General features: G+C 36.9%; 1 protein-coding gene across 50 annotated transcripts in view; it reads left to right on the top strand.

Moving 5' to 3' along the window:
• Positions 1-5,824: 5,824 nt before the first annotated feature.
• The window catches only part of LOC126968123 (stabilizer of axonemal microtubules 1), a 58,613-nt gene continuing 44,442 nt past the window's right edge, over positions 5,825-19,995 (top strand). For 19 of the 50 annotated variants that reach the window (XM_050812966.1, XM_050812989.1, XM_050812970.1 and 16 more), the window contains exons 1-10: positions 5,825-5,960; positions 7,903-8,050; positions 9,585-9,788; positions 10,222-10,408; positions 11,097-11,239; positions 15,821-15,912; positions 16,043-16,153; positions 17,643-17,739; positions 18,548-18,734; positions 19,808-19,900. In XM_050812966.1, the coding sequence (XP_050668923.1) occupies positions 5,953-5,960; positions 7,903-8,050; positions 9,585-9,788; positions 10,222-10,408; positions 11,097-11,239; positions 15,821-15,912; positions 16,043-16,153; positions 17,643-17,739; positions 18,548-18,734; positions 19,808-19,900 (1,270 nt within the window). In that variant the 5' untranslated portion in view covers positions 5,825-5,952. The remainder of the gene's footprint in view (positions 5,961-7,902; positions 8,051-9,584; positions 9,789-10,221; positions 10,409-11,096; positions 11,240-15,820; positions 15,913-16,042; positions 16,154-17,642; positions 17,740-18,547; positions 18,735-19,807; positions 19,901-19,995) is intronic. The other 31 variants (XM_050812951.1, XM_050812945.1, XM_050812984.1 and 28 more) reach the window with 2 other exon arrangements.

Here is a 19,995-nt window from a genome sequence, read left to right as displayed (position 1 = left end):
TCCATTTGACCGCGTCCAACGCAGAGCAGCTCGAATTGTCGGGGACCCAGTGATCTGTGAACGTCTGGATCACTTGGCGTAGCGGAGAGACGTCGCGTCGCTTCATTGTGTGTCTTCTACCACATTTATCACGGCGAGCGTTCTGAAGAGCTGTTTAACCTGAATCCTGCCGCTGAATTCCACCTTCGCATGAGACGCCACAAGTTAGGATATTATCCCCACCATCTGGATGTGCGGCGGTCGTTCACAGTGCGGTTTTCAAGGAGCTTTCTTCCACGTACTACAAATTCCACAGAATGAGCTTCCTTGTGCGGTGTTTCCGGGACGATATGACATGGGTACCTTCAAAAAAAGCGCCTGCACCTTCCTTAAAGGCCGACAACGCTCCTGTGATTTCTCTGGTGTTGCAAGAGAATTTGACCGATCACTTAACACCAGGTGATGACGCTTGTTTGTCCTCCTATTCCATTAAAAATATACTAGAAACAAACTCTGATAGAATAACTTTGATGTTCATCATTTGTTATTTTATTAGTACATGAAGGGTGCGTTATTATTAAAGATAAAAATTAAATTAAAGTTCCCTTCTCGGATCTCTTGTGCGTCCTCTAGATTATCCGCTTTCATGAAGCTTAGTAGCTGCAAGCAATACTTACAATTTGTTATTTCTTTAAAGTGATAACCCTCACTTCTGGGATTAATTACACAAATTAAATTTGAAAACAAAATTTATGAACGATGCGGGACTCGAACCCGCGACCTCTCCCGTTTCGTACGACCGCTCTTTGTACTGAGCCAACCGTTTGAGTCACGTATTGTTGATAAATCTTGTATGTCTCGTTCAACTCTCAGGTTGTGGCTTACGCAATACTTAGCCATTGCCATATCATGCGTCATGATTATTACACGCAACAGGGAAATACCAAAGAAAAGTTGAGTCTAAGCAAAAGGTGGACTTTGTGGCTGAAATATCGAAAAGATAAGTTCGTGCCAATCCAATGTGAATATAGCCATCACCATCCTCTGTTAAGGAAGCGTCTGACATAGAAGAAGCTATAGTATTTTCTTTGATTAACGCGAATGTGACACATTTAAATAAAACACTTTTTAGAGGATTAAAACGCGTGTAATTGATACTGTATTTCTATATTTTTGCGTATAAATTACACTTTTTATTTTCGCAGGCAACGAATGGCGCTAAACTTCATAATGACAACTATGACAAATCGCGACTCCTGTCAACCGAAGTCCCCTGAAACTGTTCTCTGAAAAGGTCACGAAACGTCGGGTTAGCTAAAACAATAATTAAAATGTCACTTTTCCACAAAGACTAACGTAGAAACACTGTTACAATTACACGCGTTTTAGTCCTAAAAAAAAGTGTTTTATTTAGAAGAAGCTTAATATCTCTACAACATCTCTAATTCTGTTATGGACTGTGCTATTGTCTGGACGGTGTAGGGCGCCGTTTGTCTGGCTGGTCCGAAGGACGCGCGCGCGTTTCGTTGTACGGGATGCTAAATGGTTATTTCGATAGACTGGTAGAGAGGGAGAGCTCGTCGCGTCCCTCGGTGACAAAAAGCAGCTTTGTGGCGTAAGCGTGGCTTCATGCAAGGATGGCTTCCTGACGGGACAAAGTAATCCCATGTGATGATCAGGTGATGTATTGTTATTGCGGTATGGCGCCGTAACAATATCCTCAAACGGCGAAGTTCCGCTCATACACGTTGTTTGATCCATTTTACGATAGAATCTATGTAGAGATTTGTTTGGTGTGCAATGACTTGTTATATTCCATATTAGTATGCTTATCAAGTCTCTGTTACTTTCTTAAGGCGAGAACGCATTAGCGCGGCGTCATAATATTATTTCAACCATTTTGAATGGAGCATATCGCACCAGAGCGGTGCTGGACTGCGCGTCGCTACGCGTTGTGGCAGAGTTGCCTACAAGAGAATATTTTGACGCGTAGCGACGCGATTAAAATTAATTAAATTATAAGACAAAATTCTATAGACTTAACAATTAACTGTACGCATACTGAAGCGACGCGCCGCTTGCTATGTCGCACTGAGCGTCGCTGCACTGCGCGTCAATATATTCTCTCGGAGGCAACTCTGCCGCGACGCGCAGTGTAGCGACGCGCAGTGCAGCGACGCTCTGGTGCGACATGCTCCATACAAAATGGTTGAAATAATATTATGACGCTTAGTGCCGCGCAGTACAGCGCTGCGCAGCGCCGCGCTAATGCGTTCCGGCCTTTAGAGTAAGATAACAATTGAAGTATAATTATTTGTGCCCTCTAGAGATCAACCAAATCAAAGACTTTATGTAAATGAGCAAGCGTTAATAGTTCATTAGGTATTTCAAATTTTAAAAGCTTTAAGAATAAATATTTGCATATTTAAACTAAGTACTTATCCTTTTTAAGTTTATAAATATTTAATTAATATGTGTGATGTGATCAATCATTCAAATGAAAATCGCGCTTCTTGCAACGTCTATACAATTATCTAAGTCTATGAAAAATACCATTCGTTATCAATACTCAATAGAATTATTTGAATATATTTTGTGTATTGAGATGATAAGTTAAATTAATATCTTTTAAGCATTAATTATAATTTTAGATACGTAATTTACTGACAAACATGGAGCTAAATATAAATACTAGCGTAATAAAAACTTACTATTAGAATACGGAGAGACGCAAGGATAACAAAAAAAATATTAAAATGTAAAGTAAGGGGGGTCAATAGAAACTGGTATTTGATTAAAATTAATACTAACCCAAAGTCGTTATTGGAATGACGTTTTAAAATCAAAGAGAGCTTTTTAAACTTTTGCCCGTGTGGTGTATCCTATGATTCTTAATAGCCGGTCGGATGTACGAAAAAAATTACTCCAATTTATCTGATTCTTTATAATAATAATAATTCCATTGGGTACAATGGAATTTGACTTTGAAACCACAGAAGCCATTAACACAGGAACAAACTTTTTCTATTGCTGGCGTAGATTTGGGTGTGAGTTATTGCGCAAATATTATCTTCTTTGCGCACATTCCTGGAAATTAAAATTCTATTTTGATATAGGTATGGAGAAGTGTATTTGGACAATATAGAGCTGTAGGTACATAAGCATATCAGCCCCATAGCAACTGCTATTTACTGCTAAATTTAAACTAGATTGTAAGACAAAGGATAAGATACGGATAACCTGTATTTTAACATTATTGATCAGAATATTCAGGGCGTATCCGGCAAACTTTTAACTGTAGACCATGCTACCCTTAAGCTCAATTATTATGGAATAAAAAGCAAATCACTTGATGACATCAGGAGCTGTAATGCGGATGGACGTGCCTCAGGGTTCAATCCTAGGACTTGGAAAACCTGTTCTTGGAAATCATATCTAAATGATTCAGGGTGAATAATACGTCACTTAACGCGAGCAAAACAAAATGTATTGAATTCTCCCTACCAAATGTAAAAAGTAAGAAGTATAATCTTAATTGGGGAACCTTTAAAACTTGTACATTCTACACCGTTTCTTGGAATAGTTTTAGATGAAAAACTATAATGGGGCGCTCATATTGAGGCAATCTCAAATAAATTCAGGTCTGCCACTTTTTCTATCTGAAGAATTAAAAATCTTACTGTCACAGCGAGATTGATTTATTTCAGTTATTTTCATAGCATTATGTCATATGGAATAAATATATAGGGGAAAGCAGCTGATATCGTAACAATATTTGTTTTATAGAAAAGGACGATGAGGGCCATCTATAATCTGAATTATAGAGAATCCCTTAGAAATCACTTTAAAAACATCGGAATTCTAGCAATAGCTTCCCAATTCATTTATAATAATATATAATTATGTATAGTATAAAATAGAATGAATGAATACATTCAAATTCATTGTATAATTTTTAGTTATCATGCGCTCCTTGCCTAAAATATGTGCGAAGGGAACGATGTCTGGTCCATGCGTCAACTCGTGAAAGGGTGCTGATATAACAGGTCGACCTCGCACCATAATGCCAGGTCGACCTGTTATAGTTAATAAATTATTGTATTTGTTGGATGCAATTCCTAATTGTGACAGTAATCACGACCATCATGTTCACGAAGCATCCTTACACAAACAATGAATTCAAGCTCTAAAGGTTGATCCACCTCATCCAATTTATATTTATACAGTTAATTCTATCTTACTTTTGATGAAATACTTTATATTATTTTAAGACGACTCATATATTGGATGCAGCACCTTACAAACTATTTTTTTATATATATTATAGTCATTGTAAAATACTATATTTGATTGAAAAGAGTGGCCGTTGAGTTTCTTGTATGTTCTTCTCACAAGCTCAACTCTTTGCGAACATATTATGGTAAATTCAGTAATTTAAATATTTGTAGTGCCGATTCAAAAGCGCTTAGTTTAAGCCTAATTGTATAAAGTTTATTTGACTTTGATTTTGAAACACTACTTTTAAATTAAGAACATTACTATAATATTATGCATTTATATATGTATTTTTTGGTTTTTCTTTTTTACTTTTAATAATTTTGTTTGGTTTGTTTATGTTATTAATAATGTTTTCATTCATTAATTCATTGCTTGCGCCTTTACGCAGGCAGGGCGGCACTAGATGTTAAGAGTCACGCCAAAAGTTTTTTATTGCATGCTTATTTAAGATTGAGTTTAAATAAGTTTTGTTATGTTCCTTTTCGGAGTTTCCCTGCGGGATCGAATCACAAATGAGGAGATCCGTAGCAGAACCAAAGCAACCAACATAGCCCAGATGATTACGAAATTGAAGTGGCAGTGGGCGGGGCTATGTGCTCGACGGACAGATAGTCGTTTGCATAGTAAAGTCCTCGAATGGCGACCATGTACCGGAAGACGCAGTGTTTGTAAATGGTAGGCCCCCTACAAGGTGATCTGGATAAGATCGCCGGAATACTCGAATACCGGATGAGGGCAGCGCGCAGGACCGATCATCGTAGAGATCTTTAGGGGGGTGTTTGTCCAGCAGCATCATCATATCGGTCTTCCGACTGATATGATGATGATGATACTTATTTATACATTTTTTTATTTATTACTTTTTTCTTTGTTTGTAAAATTCCACACCCCTTTGCAGCTTCGCGACCTTCAGCTTCTAGGCACGTGTATATTTTGCCTTTGGGTACTCCTTCTCTGTAGTTACGTGAGTGATTATTAATCCAGTCTACAACGTGCCCTATAAACAAAAATGTAATATTAATGTACGGTCCAATTCATGTTTCGTATTATATATTATAATAATATACCATAATAATATAGTCCAGTACATTGTTACTCCACTTTAATTGCAGTAATTGCATAAGCATTGCACCTTATACTTCTAGCTAATCACTTTTGTAACTGAATACTCAATTGATCGATGGTATTACAAAACTAGTTTTCTCATACTTCTCCGGTTCCAGATTAAAATAAGCTGATTTTTAAAATTCTTAAATAAAAGAATGAGAATGTTCTTAAAAAACATCTTAACTTATGTAGTTACATTTTGGTCCCAGAATTTTCCACATCCTTTGAGTGTTCGAAATAGCTTTTACCCAAACCCAAAATAACTTTCAAATCACAGACTAGGGATGGATACTTACATATTATTAATGTTATGAATAATACTTTACTATTTCATTCTTTTTATATGCCACTATCTAGTAGGTACCTAATTTTAAGTTAATTATATATAGAACCTCAATTGTAATATTTTCAAAAAAAGAATGTCATCAATAAAATTTATAAGAATTGGATATATTTCTACACACCCGTCACTTTAGTATCAATTTTTAAGTATGGTTTTTTAAATCTTTTCCGTTTTCTAAATAATTTTAGTTTTTAGATTAATTTTATTACAGTGTTATTAAATAGTTTTAGATTATACAATAAATTATGCCAGAGTAAGTATTTTAATTGGTTTTATAATCAGCACCTAAATAAAAATAGCAAGCGTAGAAAATATTGAAAGCATAAGCCTTTGCGAACACAAAGGGTCTCGTCATAATCAAGTATGTATGGCCTTCTGATGCTTTGATGGTTCTGATCATCAGATATTGATGATGGTACATATTATAAAAATGGATGATCTATAAAAATTTAACAACCATTTTAAAAGATGACTTTGAAAACAATGGGCTCTAAAAATAGAGTAGGCCTCTTTTATTTAAATCAACAAGCTTGACAAATAAAATGAGATTTAACTAGCAGAGATGTCATAGTTACTTCTTTTGACTTTATTGCTTTATGACAACGGGAACAATGACAGCGTTTGTTATGGCACTTGAAGAATTTACACAGTTTAGAGAGACAAGCGGAAGAAAATAGTAGGTAGTTATCACGGACGAGTATAAAAAATAAGGACTCCGTTGTCACTTTACATTACAGTGGGGTACAAAAACAATCAGGTAAACATGTAAATACATAGCCCCACGCATACAATTACACTACTACAAGCCGATCGGCCACCATTATGAGATTTGCCATCGTCGGTGACAGATCAGTTTGCGTCGCAATAAAATATTTTAAAAATGCCCTCGTGCGTTGTGAAAAAGTGTAAAAGCAATAATATAAAAGTATTTGTTTGTGTAACTGGTATACCCCGTAACCGTAACCGTACCGTACGTAAAGGTTTCACTTGCTAATATCACGGCGCGGAGTCCTTGTTTTTTACTAGTCCGTGGTAGTTATATAGAAAATGAAATAAATTGAATTGAGACTATATTAGTATTAATAATACATCGATGGATCATGGAATTGTATGGCCCTTTTCATACATACATTGCCGGGTAGTCCGACGGTAACATTCAACTTCCACACGACCCAATTTTGTACCCAGTAGCGTTCTTACTTCTTACCATCGACGAGTACAGTCGCGTAGTGACTACGCATTCATAATAAAATTTTCAATGTTCTCGAAAAAGTAAGTCAAGATATTATTGGGTTCATCCGATTAACATGAAAAGAGAACACTGTGGAGCATTCTACACCTTATTTCCAGACCTACTAAATGATGAAAACAGGTTTTTCACGTTCTTTAGGATATCAATATCCTCTTTTAATCAATTACATCAGTTTGAAAAACGACTTACAACGTTTCTACATACGTTTAGATACATCTCCATTTTCCAATATTAGCATAAATTGCGACGAGACAAGGTTGTAAGACAAAACTGGGCGACCTACCGCCGCACCGGTAAAATCTTTTTACATACACCACTGTGGGTCCGGGTCCGGCCGCAGGCTAACCGATGTCCTGCCACCGCGTAGTGGTGGTTCGGGCGAGCACCCAAAGCAATCGTACTTGGCCCTACACTTCGCCACCGGCAACCGACTCGCAAGTCGCGCTTTGGAGATTACTCCCGCAATGCTTTCATCGCTAAACTAAATATGGCTGAATTTCCGAATGACGCATGATCAATAAATGCTATGTTTGTTCAACTCTCAAGATTTGGCGCCCTCTACAGGATCAAAATAACGATTGGTTACCTACCCCAATAAATTGTATTAGGAAATTGACTTGAGACGATGAAAAAATATAAACAATCGAATACCAAAGCTAATTCTTTTAAATTTTGCAATACATGTATTTTGTAAATTTTCTGGCATTTTGCGCTATTTTATCATCACTTCAGCCGAAAAACGTCAACTGCTGGACAAAGGTCTACACGAATTTCGGCCCTTCGCTCCCCTCATCCCACGTAATCCGTAGATCTTGACCAGATGATCGGTCCATCTTGGGACCTACCATTGCCCTCTGAGCAAACGCATGAGCTTTCTCATAAGGCCTTTAGTTAGCGACCACATCTGTGTTCTTGCTATTTTAATAATAGTACTTTATACCAGATGCGAGCCCTGTCCTGCTGCAGCGCCTTGCGCCCCAACTGCTGGAATCAAATCTGGTCCACGAGACGGAAAAGCAATAGATGGCAGGCAGGAGCAGTCCTGTCCTTGCAGGTCCTGCTGCTGTGGAAAACCGCCTATTATCAAACCGGTTTGTATTTGTATTTCACCTCCTTTTTTATAAAATTGGTGACTGAAGCTAAGTGATCCGCCGCCTCTACTTTATTGCAACACCAGTTGATGACCGACCTTTTAAGGTTACCTACATGAGGTACCTACGTCAAAATGCCAAATCCCATCCGCATCATGTTGACGTCTGGCATCCTACAACCGAGCGTCTTGCTAGGAAATTGGTTCTTGCCTCAGACAGACACTTCGTGGAATCAATTATCGACTTCAGTTTTCCCGAACCGATAACACCTTACGGCTTAAGAGCCTTTAAGATTAGAGCATACTGCATAAGTATAATGAGGATTAATGTAAATACGCAAAAGCACCGGCTGGTGTTGGAGTATCCCCGTCTTTATATTTTATAATGTCATAATCTGCGGCCGGACTACCTTGTAGTTGTATTTCGTCTGTAGCTACACTAGCTAAGAAGCATTTATGTAATTTATCATAATACGAGTGTGTGACTCATTTGATGATACTTTAATAATTTATCTTTGAGATTCAGAAACGTAGGTCTCTACTTTTAGAGAAATCACGATATTTTGAATATTTTTATAGGCATCTGTAAGGCGTCGTTCATATTTAATGTGAATAGTCATATAATGTGAATAGTGCCATCTGTTAGATTTATTACGTACTTCTTACATAGTACAGAATGAGTTTTAAAGTAACAATGAAAGTTGTTTAATATTTTACTAGATGGCGTTACGACATGATTTTTATGTGAGAATTTTTTGTACGACTTTGAACTTTGAAGATATTGAAGTTTAGATAAATATACAAAGTCAAACCCTGTAAAAATTATAATATGATAAAAATTACAATAGGCGTTCCTGATATACTTAGATGAATAAGAATATATGTTATAATTTTAGACCCTTAATGTGTGAAGTGTGTGAGTGTGTGTGTGTGTGTGTGCGAGTTGAAACTCGCACTTTACTGGTTTTTTTTTAATTATTTTAATCACTCTAATCAACAAAATAAAAAGTGTGTCTTATCTACACTTTTGTAAGAACCCAAAAAGTTATTCTTCTTAGGCGTAATAAATCCTTAAAAAATATTCCTCGTGCTGTTTTACGTTTGCAGAAAAATGAATATTGTCATAAAGAAAGTATTACATACAATCAATGAAAATATTATTATGCCGCATAATTTTGTAACAATATTATATCATTAAATTATTTTTATAAAATTGAAGACAAATATTTTTTTTTATTTTAAAATGTGTATGTAAATTGAAATTATATATTGAATTTATTTAAATCTCGTCCAATAGTCGTGGTCTGAGACGTCATATGAGTTACAAGAGGCTTAGTAGCTGATTTATGATACAAATAGTCTAGTTGACCAGCTCACGTCAAGGTGTCGAATTTGCGTGACGGTGTACGAGCGCATCGTTAAAATTCACTCTGATAAATTTTCCCTAACGCACAAAGAGAAGTACCTACATATAACTTCAAAAAGAAAAATAAATATATATATATATACCTAGATACGATTATTTTTGTTCACAGTGCTATAAACAACCAAAGATCCCGGACTCGTATGCACCAAGGCGATGCTACATGAAACCTAGCGCTCCGGTAGAGTGTTGCACCACGTACAAGATGTCGTACTTGCCTGTTGATGGGTGCAAGAACCTTCGGGGTGAGGCCAGGAAACCAGCGCCCAACTTGGTGCCGAGCTGTGAGCCGATGGAATCAGGAACAGTCCAAAAGGTATTAAAATCTGTTTTATATCTATAGCAGGATGTAGTAGTTTTTGTAGTTATTTATGAGACTTTATAACTTCAAAGCCACCGACGTAGCCCACGTTGCGAAACTGAAGGCAGTGCACATTGCTCGACGGACAGAAGGCCGTTGGGGCAGCAAAGTCATCGAATGGTGACCATGTACCGGAAGAACGTAGTGTTGGTAGGCCGGATGATATGGACCAACGATCTGGTCAAGATCGCCGGAATAGCTTGGATGAGGGTAGCGCAGGATCGATCGTCATGGCGATCTTTAGGGGAGACCTTTGCCCAGCAGTGGACGTCTTCCGGCTTAAATGATGATGGTGATGATGATTCAGAATCAGTATAATTATTGGTCGTTAAGGACTGTATACCAGGAGGTTTGGATGAAAACTTGGGTCATTGTATTATGTTTTTAGTTGTCGTTCCTGCCGAACCCAGTGTGCGTGACGCAGCCTATACGACCCTGCCACCACGACATGTGGGGTCAGGGACCGATGCAGAACCTCACTACCCAACGACACGACTACGTGCCGAAGCCGTGCGTTCTCCGCGAGAGTTTCAAGCCGGCGCCGAAACTGCATTGTGTGGAGACCCCGTTTGAAAGTGTGTTACAATGTTCTAATAGGTTATTAATAAGTCAATTAAGACGAATATTTCATTGATATAATTGTTTTTAGTTGTTGTAATAAAAAAATACTTGAAACTTATTTATGGCTGAAACAATAGAAACCACCTATTGAGAAAATAATTTAAAATAAATAATATAAGTTAATACAAATTTATTTAATTAGAATAGCAGCTCAAAATAAATTTTGTAGGAATGTTGTTTTGTTTTCAAAGTGCGGTTATCAACGATTTTTTCCCTGACAAGCTGTGAAACTACCACGTTAGATTCTATGAGGACACATTAGTGGCACTTTCTTCCTTAGTTTAGATCAAAATAATTATTTTGAAATTAGATCAATTTCATCATTATCTGTGTGTCCCTTTTTTGCTTTTTTTAAGGAAATTTTTTAGGAGCACAGCACAAAAATGGGGCAGCAATAAGCGAAAAATTTTAAGCATTTCGAGGAAATATTCTGTATATTTCGTTTTAATTCAGTTTTCCTAATTTTGTTAAAAATTTTTTGAGGAAAAAATTGCCGTGAGTGAAACCAGGATTTTGAAATTTTTACACACAATTTTTAGTCGGAGCTACAGTTGTCTTTATGTGCAATATGTAGTTTGAGAAATTCTTATATCCAATCTTTGCCTTAGATAATGTTTCCTCTTAAGTGCAACCTGATTTCAGATCGAACAGTGAACAAGCTGTCCTACCTCCCGCCTGATAAAATTGAATTGGCGAAATCTTTTGCGCCGCAGCGATGCTACGAGAAACCAGCTGCCAAGATGGACTGTGCAACTACCCATAAGATGAGCTTTATGCCTAACCAAGTACGTGCGACATCATACCAAATACAACACAACTGACAAATCTGTATATGACATTATCTTGACATATTTCGATGGCCTCCTCGACTCGAATTATTTTCATACAAGGTATTTTATCTTGTTGGTACGAATGCTAGGACAGAACCTGAGAGGCCGGGTTCAAGCCTCGCATCGTCCATAAATTTTAGTACACATTCAATTTGTGTAAATTCTTCTCACACTCTAGCAACTGGAGCAGTGCTTTCAAATTTTTCAGCTTGAATTATTGTTACACTTATTTTTTGCTCTCTTAATTATCTAGAGCTTTATTTCCTTACATCTAGTACATCTAGTTATTCCCATATAAACTACACACATCAAAAATGTCGCTACATGCATGATTCTACAAATTTACCATTTAAATTAATGAATTTATAAGTCTTTATTCACTCAAAGTGCATAGGTATGTAAACTTTTTTGTTATTGATGACAGACTGGCTGGTTGTAAAAAAAAAACGATTGTTTTGTTTTTTTCATAAAATTAAATGAAAGGGAATTTGTTTTTAATTTAAGTGCGTTTTTATTGCAACGTTAAGTCTTGATTTTATAATTTTACCAACCATTTAAATAAAGTTAGCGACAAAATTGAGTTGTTAGATATTCTTTACGTCATGGAGCGACGTCATTTGACGGCAAATGAAATGCAAAGATATGTAGGGATGTTGCAAGCGGGAAGTAATCAGTCTCAGGTATCTCGGCATTTTGGCATTTATAGAAGTGTTATTTGTCGTCTTTGGCAGCGGTACAAGGTAACCCGCTGAACAGCATTCAGGCCGTAAAAGGAGTACAACCACACGGCAAGACGGGTACATACAACTGACTGCAAGACGCCAGCCGATGTTAACCGCTCGAGAGATAAGTTTGAGGCTACAAAATTCAAGTGGTGTTGATGTAAGTCCCCAAACTGTGCGAAATCGACTGCATGAGTACGGCCTACGAGCTTGACGCCCAATTAGGTGCCCACCGATACGTCACGGGAATCGCGCTCGTCGAAATGAATGGTGAAGAGAACGCAGAACATGGACCAAGGAACAATGGTATAAAATTATGTTTTCCGATGAGTCGCGATTCGGCTTTAGGCCTGCGGGCCTACCATGAACTCTTATTGCGATTCAATTGACAACCTAAAATGAACTGCATTGCTATTTCGTACCACGACGTGATTAGAGCTATCTAATTTAGGTTGACGTCAAAGCAACTGATTAAATCGCAATGATGTCAATTGAATGTCTTAAAAGATATCAACTAAATGACAAACTGATTTAGTTCCTTCATTCATTCGTACCATGTGTTATTTCAACCTAAACTGGATAGCTTATTTGTCAAAGTGACCGATTCGAAAAAAGTTGCTACTTTCTTAGAGGAAAGTGAATTGTGTTGTTAAAAACTTTTAAAAAATAGTGAAAACATAGAAAAGAAAATTTTTATTGATTAAAGATGAGATGAGAATACTTTATTGGTCCTTTTTGTAAAACAAAATACTGAAAATAAATACCAAAAATGAAAATACTAGACGAGGCAGTAAGGGCCCGGGCTATAGCCTGTTCGCAAGAACGAATTAAAAAAAATGTACTCTGTGGTCCTGTCAAATCAAACATCAATGGAGGTGCGTTCGTTACTCGTTATTTTTACGAAAACACATAAGCAAACATTTAATTTGTAATTCAAAGAACTATATTTATATTACTATCTTTTAATAAGTATAAAAAACGGCTTAATGATTTCTAATTTGACGCAATTGCGCAATTTGAAAATATTGTATTTTTAGTATTTTCTACGCAAAAAAACCCGCTAAAATCATATCATTTTAGGTTTCGAAACGCAATTTTATTTCGTTCATTCTTTATAAGCGATCCAAACGCCATTCAGTAAAAGGCACTTCATGGTGAGAATTTTAGTGATTCAGTTTAGGTTCCTAAACTGAACTGCATCGGATTCGCATCGCTTATTAAAAGTTGATGGTAGGCCCTCTGATACAAGAAGTGTGCGAGTGTACCGTCGGCCCGGAAATTCTGAAAGGCTCAGGTGCATTCAGGAAGTTCATCCATACAGCGGCTCAACAGTTATGGTATGGGCGGGTATTATGAAGGACAGGCGAACTGAGCTCGTTTTTGTAAATGGAAACATGAATGCTGAAAATTACGTTGAGGATATTCTCAGACCTTATGTCCATCCATTTGCACAAACCTTTGGCTCCGATTTTACGTTAATGCATGACAATGCGCGTTCACATACAGCTCGGCGAACCAGTCAATACTTGGCATCGGAGAACGTCCGGGTATTGTCCTGGCCTGCACAATCGCCAGACCTCAACCCCATGGAGCACGCATGGGACATGCTCCAGAGTCGTGTTTTGAAGGATTTGGACGGAGTGACAACAACCCAACAGCTGAAGGATTTGCTACAATTTCATTGGGAGCGAATACCGCAATATGACATAAACAGTCTCATTAATTCAATGAATAATCGTTGCCAACAAGTTCTGAATAACAGAGGAGGCCATACTTTGTATTTAATTATCCTATTCTTTCACAATAAATTTCTTTAGAAATTTCATTTTTTTAAATGTTTAGTTGCTTATGTACCTTAGTTTCTGCAGTATATTTTAATATTGTTAATTTCTGTTATTAAAAGAACTTATAAAGACAACGGCTGTTATTTTTACATCATAGGACCTTAAAAATATTATTTTAAAAACAAAATACGTTATAATGTGAAAAACCATCCTAAAATTTAAATTAGTACATTTTGCTTAGCATTTTTCGATGAGTGTATATTTATTAATATGTGTTTGTATTGTCACCCCCTTATTCATAATAGTCTGCTAACTTAAAGCATTGCTAATTCTCACTCTGTCTTCTTCTATTGACCTAAGTCAGAATGAGAAAAAACACTCCTTAGCGGCTGTTTTAAGTTAGCGGACCATTATGAATAAGGGGGTTAGTCTTTACTATCAATAAAGTTCAGCCCTAACCGGTAAAAGCCTCTGCATTAATTCCCATTCGTTTCTAATTTTAATATATAATTCTTTGTATTATGTCCATTCCATGTATGCACATAACTTATCCTTTATCCATTACAACTAAAGCCTATTGAACTTCATAACGTATACGTAACCTATCTGGGCAATAAAGTAGTCCTTGTCCAATTTAACCCCCAGAAGACTCAAGTTTGCGCGTTTACCTATAAAAAAAAACCATTTGTCACCGCTCTTCGACAACCTTTCCCTTAAAGACTCGCCTAGTATCGGAATACTAGGTCTCGAAGTCTCGAGCGTGTCAATTTCGCAGTAATCTGGAGGCTCACCAAATTCGCATCGAAGATGACATAATTTTCAAAATGATTTTTCAAATAACTCCGAAATCATTTCAAATATCATTTTTTGAAAATAGAGTATTCATCAGATCTCGATGTTTTAAGATCCTAGGAAGCTTTTCTGTGTACTCCCGTGATGGTGTCCGTACGTCTGTGTGCATGTATGTATGTATGTGTGTGTGCAGACTTGAGCCCGAAGAACTGAAAAACATAGACCAGCTAGCTCTTTGGGCTCGAAGAGCTGAAAATGTTTTGTCATATTTTTAAACTCGAAGAACTCAAAATCGTCATTAGCACAATTTGAAGCGTTTAGGTATGTAATTAGCGGGAAGTTGCAGGGATGGCCTTTAGGGTCAACCGTTTTCCTTTATAAGTATTATTATTTATAAGTATTTTTATAAGTACTACTTTGTTGTCGTCCAATGGATTACTCCATTGGTCCTCCAGTGAGCGAATGCGACGAGGGACATTCTCACATACTGACATTCCAAATTCGAATATTTTTATTCAAAATAGGATTACGTAATGATACCTCGCATTCCAAAATGTATGCTTCAGACCTGAGACGAATGGGCAAGAAACTCTGCGAGCTCTATTTAATAAAATATCGTTCCTATATGAATTACTCACGGCGGCCGCTCTATTCTCAATCTGTGGTATTATCATTTAGAAAGTCATTTATCTTGTAACTCATTTATTTTGTAATTTTTTTTGGGATCATCAAGTTAAGGCATATACATCGCACAACAAAGACTAGCTTGATTTAACCGAGTAGTAGACATAACAAGTTTGTTCCTGGTGTTAATAGTGTGATTATCAAAGGTTCTAGAAAATTCTCTAATGTGCCTACATAGGTAATATTATGCTCTCATTCCTTCTGTATCTATTGTGCTATTACTATCTTCTGCTAGACCTGTTTTATTTTATTTTATTTACCTACTCCTACCACAAATGACAAAGCTGTGGAAGGAGCTGCCTTGTGCGCTGTTACCGGAACGAAACTACATGCGTACCTTAAAAAAGCGCATACACTTTCTTTAAATGACGGCAACGTTCCTGTGATTCCTCTGGTTTTGCAAGATAATGTGGACGATGGTATTCACAGGCGACCCGTATGCTCGTTTGTCCTCCTTGTCCATAAAATAAAGACTTATTACCTCTACATAAAATAAAGACTTATTACCCCTACATAAAATATATAAATGTTTTTGAAATAGGTTTTGTTTGAAGGTTTTGGCCAAGGAGCCCTTACCCTGGGCATGTAAGGGGCAGTACCAGAAGCCATGTCAGAAGCTCGAAGACAACACGACTTATACCATGAGGTAAATTGTTTCTTTCTTTGCACCGTTTTCTGTATGAGTCCCAACTCGCAAAGGACCTTTTTTCATTTGATTTTGGCATAACTTGGTCATGTTGATTTGCCAGGCTTCTTATTTTTCCATGAACTTTCAGCTTCTTAAATCCGGATGGTGACTGCCGCCGCCGTGCTATCATCCCCAATAGTTGCACCAATCCAGTAACAGCTTCGAAACGTTTTGAGACTCAAACCGTCTATAAGAACAGGTTAGTAATTTGAATGACATGTCATTGAAAGCTGATTTAATTTTTCCCGGTTTTTTTCAATTATTTTATTTGCGTTACTATTACTGGGTTGCAAGTATAAGGCAGCCTAGAACCACGTGAAGGAGTGCACGAAAAGGCATAAGTTTGCTTGTAATAATGCAGCCGCGAACATGGCAGGTGGAATTGCGCCGAAATATTGGCAGAGAGTAGAACGATAAGATCATGGACAAATATCTTTTAGTTTCGTTTATATCAATGATTTTATTAACAGCCATCCACTTGGGGTGGCCAACTAGGTATGGTAGGGTCGTAAAGGAACTCTTTTCTTTCAGGATATAATCGTGAAATTTTATGAGTTCTACGTGGTGAAAGCGTAACAAACTAAGTTACTCTGAATAGCAAATAAAATGTTGAACCAATCACTACCAAACAACACCAGATTACTCGCTGGGCTAATGTGAAGATTTGATCGAAATCGGTCCATTTTGAAGTCCATAGGGAATATATTATATATACATGGGTTATTCTACAATACTTATATATGTAACACAAAAAATTATACTAACTATAAAACTAAAATACAATCTATTTTATTTCGTATATTATTTACGGAGCAAAAAAGAAGCGTGCGCGCAACAATTTGGCACAGGTCTCACACTGGCATTTGGCAAGCGTCAAACGGATCATAATTCATATTATATAAGTACAATAAAGAGGCTTTAATAAACGATAAAAAATGTATAATGTACTGAAAAAGAAACGATGGGGTAGATGCGATTCCAAAATCGATAAATTTATATCAATTGGAGAAGAATATTATAACATGTTTAAAATCAAATTTGGCTTGTAAAAAAAACTACAAATCGATGTGACTTCGGTATTTTTTTCTATAGAGAAAATTGTATTGTATCTTGTATTGAACGGGTACATAGTAAGGAGAAGGAAACGATCCTAAAAATCTATATTAATTATAGTTTCTAAATATTATAATTTGCCTATCAAAAAAGAATTCTAATAGTGGCAAAAACGGGATTATAAAGTTACAGCTACTCCGTAGGTACACTTTCTTTAAACTTGCAAAAAATGTTGTATGATAGTCCTGTAGTAATTTATCAGAACTATTAAATTTTCGCACTAGTTCCGCCGTGGACTATTATTTTCTAAGGATTCTTTACATCGCCTTATCCTTCCGTTTTTATTCATGGAAGAGGACAATCAAGGGTACGTTTAGTTTGGTGATAAGTGATAATTACCGCCTATATACTCTCCACACCAGATGAATTATACAAAGCACACGCTCGTGTGGTTCCTCTGACTCCGGCACTGCAGGAAGTAACTATCGCCCTGGAAACGCCGCAACTTAATTTATTTCTGTTTCTTGGTTGTACGTGGAAGAATGTTTCACGATGGCCACATTTTATAGGAACGTCACACGTTCAGATAGGCTCATATTTTCATTCCCCAAACAATATGCTTATGAATTTTTCAGCTATCTCCCGGCTACGGCAATAATTCCTCAGCCAGTCAAGCCATTGCCGAACCTGGTGCCTTCTACAGCACTGATGGATGGTGACACGGTCCACAAGGTAACTTCATAACAATGGTGTTTCAATGACCTAATATAATAGGTATATATTATCACACAACTTACCAGTGGGAGGATCCTTTGCCGGATGCCGACTAGATTATGGGTGTGCCGTGAAGCAGTTGTTTAAGCATTACTGTGCTTCGGTCTAAAAAGGCAAATGAGACTTGACATCTTATGTCTCAAGATGACGAGCTTAAAAAGCAAGTAGCGAGCGAAGAATTTTTGGGTTTTTCAATAATCTTGGGCGGCGCTGCATTGTAATGGGCAGGGCGTATCAATCACCATCAGCTGAACGTCCTGCTTGTCTCCTCCCTTATTTTCATAAAGAAAGATCTCAGTAGGTCTCGAATAAAATGTTACAAACTTGATTAGGGGCACATTGTTACTGATGGGGGACTAATATTTTATAATATTATATGTATATGTATATATATATATATATATACATATACATATAATATTATTATTATATATATATATATATATATATATATATAATAATAATAATAATAATATAATAATAATATATATATATATATAATAGTTTTCATAAAAACAAAGTTCGTGTATGGCCTTGACTATTGGACATTTGAGTATTTTTGTTGCTTCACTTTACATAATAAAAGAGTAGCAATGTGTTTCTTGCCACTTCTTCTCATTGGCTCGACCCTTTACGAAGTGGGAAGTAAATTCAATTAGAAAAATACTTTTTTTTTTGACATTAAGTGTCATTTCCTTGACCTACATAAATAAAGAGATTGTGATTTGATTTTCATGATGATATTATAATATGCATTTGTTTTTAGTTGTCGTTCCTGCCGAACCCAGTGTGCGTGACGCAGCCGATACGACCCTGCCACCACGACATGTGGGGCCAGGGACCGATGCAGAACCTCACGACCCAACGACACGACTACGTGCCGAAGCCGGCGGCGGTGCGAGAGTCGTGCAAGCCGCCGCACAAATTCCACGCTGTCGAACAGCCATTTGAAAGTAAGTAGAATACTCTCCCTATTAGCGCAGATTCACACAGATTAAGTGCGAAACGCGTGTTGACATCTCATCTATTCGGAAAAAATATCTCCAACCGATAGATATATTTTGTTCGTAACTTCACTAACATCAAATTTATGACACAATTCAGACTTTTTAATACCTTTGATCGACATAATAGAAATCAATTAAATTGGATATTTGACTAACCTCTTTGAAAGTTACTTATAATTAATCAATTGGCCCATTGAAACATAACTATTTAATGGTTAAATTATTATGATTTAATAACTCAGAAGTGCTAACCCTGACTCAGTGGCGTAGAGTGCCTTGGCGGGGCCCCGTATAAAAATTTGCTTGGGGGGACCCATTAAAATTATGAAGGGTAAAGATTTCTCACAAGAGAATAAAAATGTTTGCATAAAATTTGAAGAAATATTTTTTCATTATAATTATCTATCTGCCACTTTTCCCAAAACTTTTACAAACAATTCAAACCTTTTTTTCGGCAACCAGCAAAAGTTTTTAATTTTTGCTTACCCACGTCGGGGGCCCCCGTAGCCCCGGGATCCCTGTATAATTGATACGACAGTAGCTTCGGCCCTGCCCCGACAGCTCTGCCGGCGATCACTACGTGAGTGCTCTGCCTCAACCACCCGCCTCTTACCACTCTTGTCCTCTTACCTCTTGTGTCATTTATTTGTCGTGACGATGTTCTACTTATTTATTTTTTACTTTGGTATAGGTTTTAAGTTGATATAGTGTAGTGTGGGATACAGCTTGGTGCCTGCATATGAGAAAAATACTTAAGTGCAAGTGGAATGTAAAGTTATAATTTTAACATTTAACTCATATGAATGTCTTGGCACCAAATTAGGCCTGATTAACACAAGAGTATAAAATCGTAGCGTTTAAATGCGCGTAATATTAAACATGGCTCTATAGGTACGTATTCAGCGGGGACTTAAATAGACATTCGAGTACCAATTTCGATGATTTACAAACTCATTTAACGGAGGCTATCAGGACGGATTTTTTAAAGATAATAATTACCTACTGATGTATAATTTCAGATCGAACGGTTAACCGAATGTCGTTCTTGGACCCTGGTCGCATAGCGCCGCCTAACTCCTTCGCACCAAGCAGATGCTATGAGAAACCCAACGGTGAGAAGACATTTAGCTTTATTCAGCCAGAGACGTGCGTGATACTGTGCTCCTAATTAAAAAAAAAATGTCACGTTATGGGCATTGAATCGGAG

This window comes from Leptidea sinapis, chromosome 14, assembly GCF_905404315.1.
Source record: "Leptidea sinapis chromosome 14, ilLepSina1.1, whole genome shotgun sequence".
NCBI lineage: Eukaryota > Metazoa > Arthropoda > Insecta > Lepidoptera > Pieridae > Leptidea > Leptidea sinapis.
This window is presented reverse-complemented; position numbering and strand designations above follow the sequence as displayed.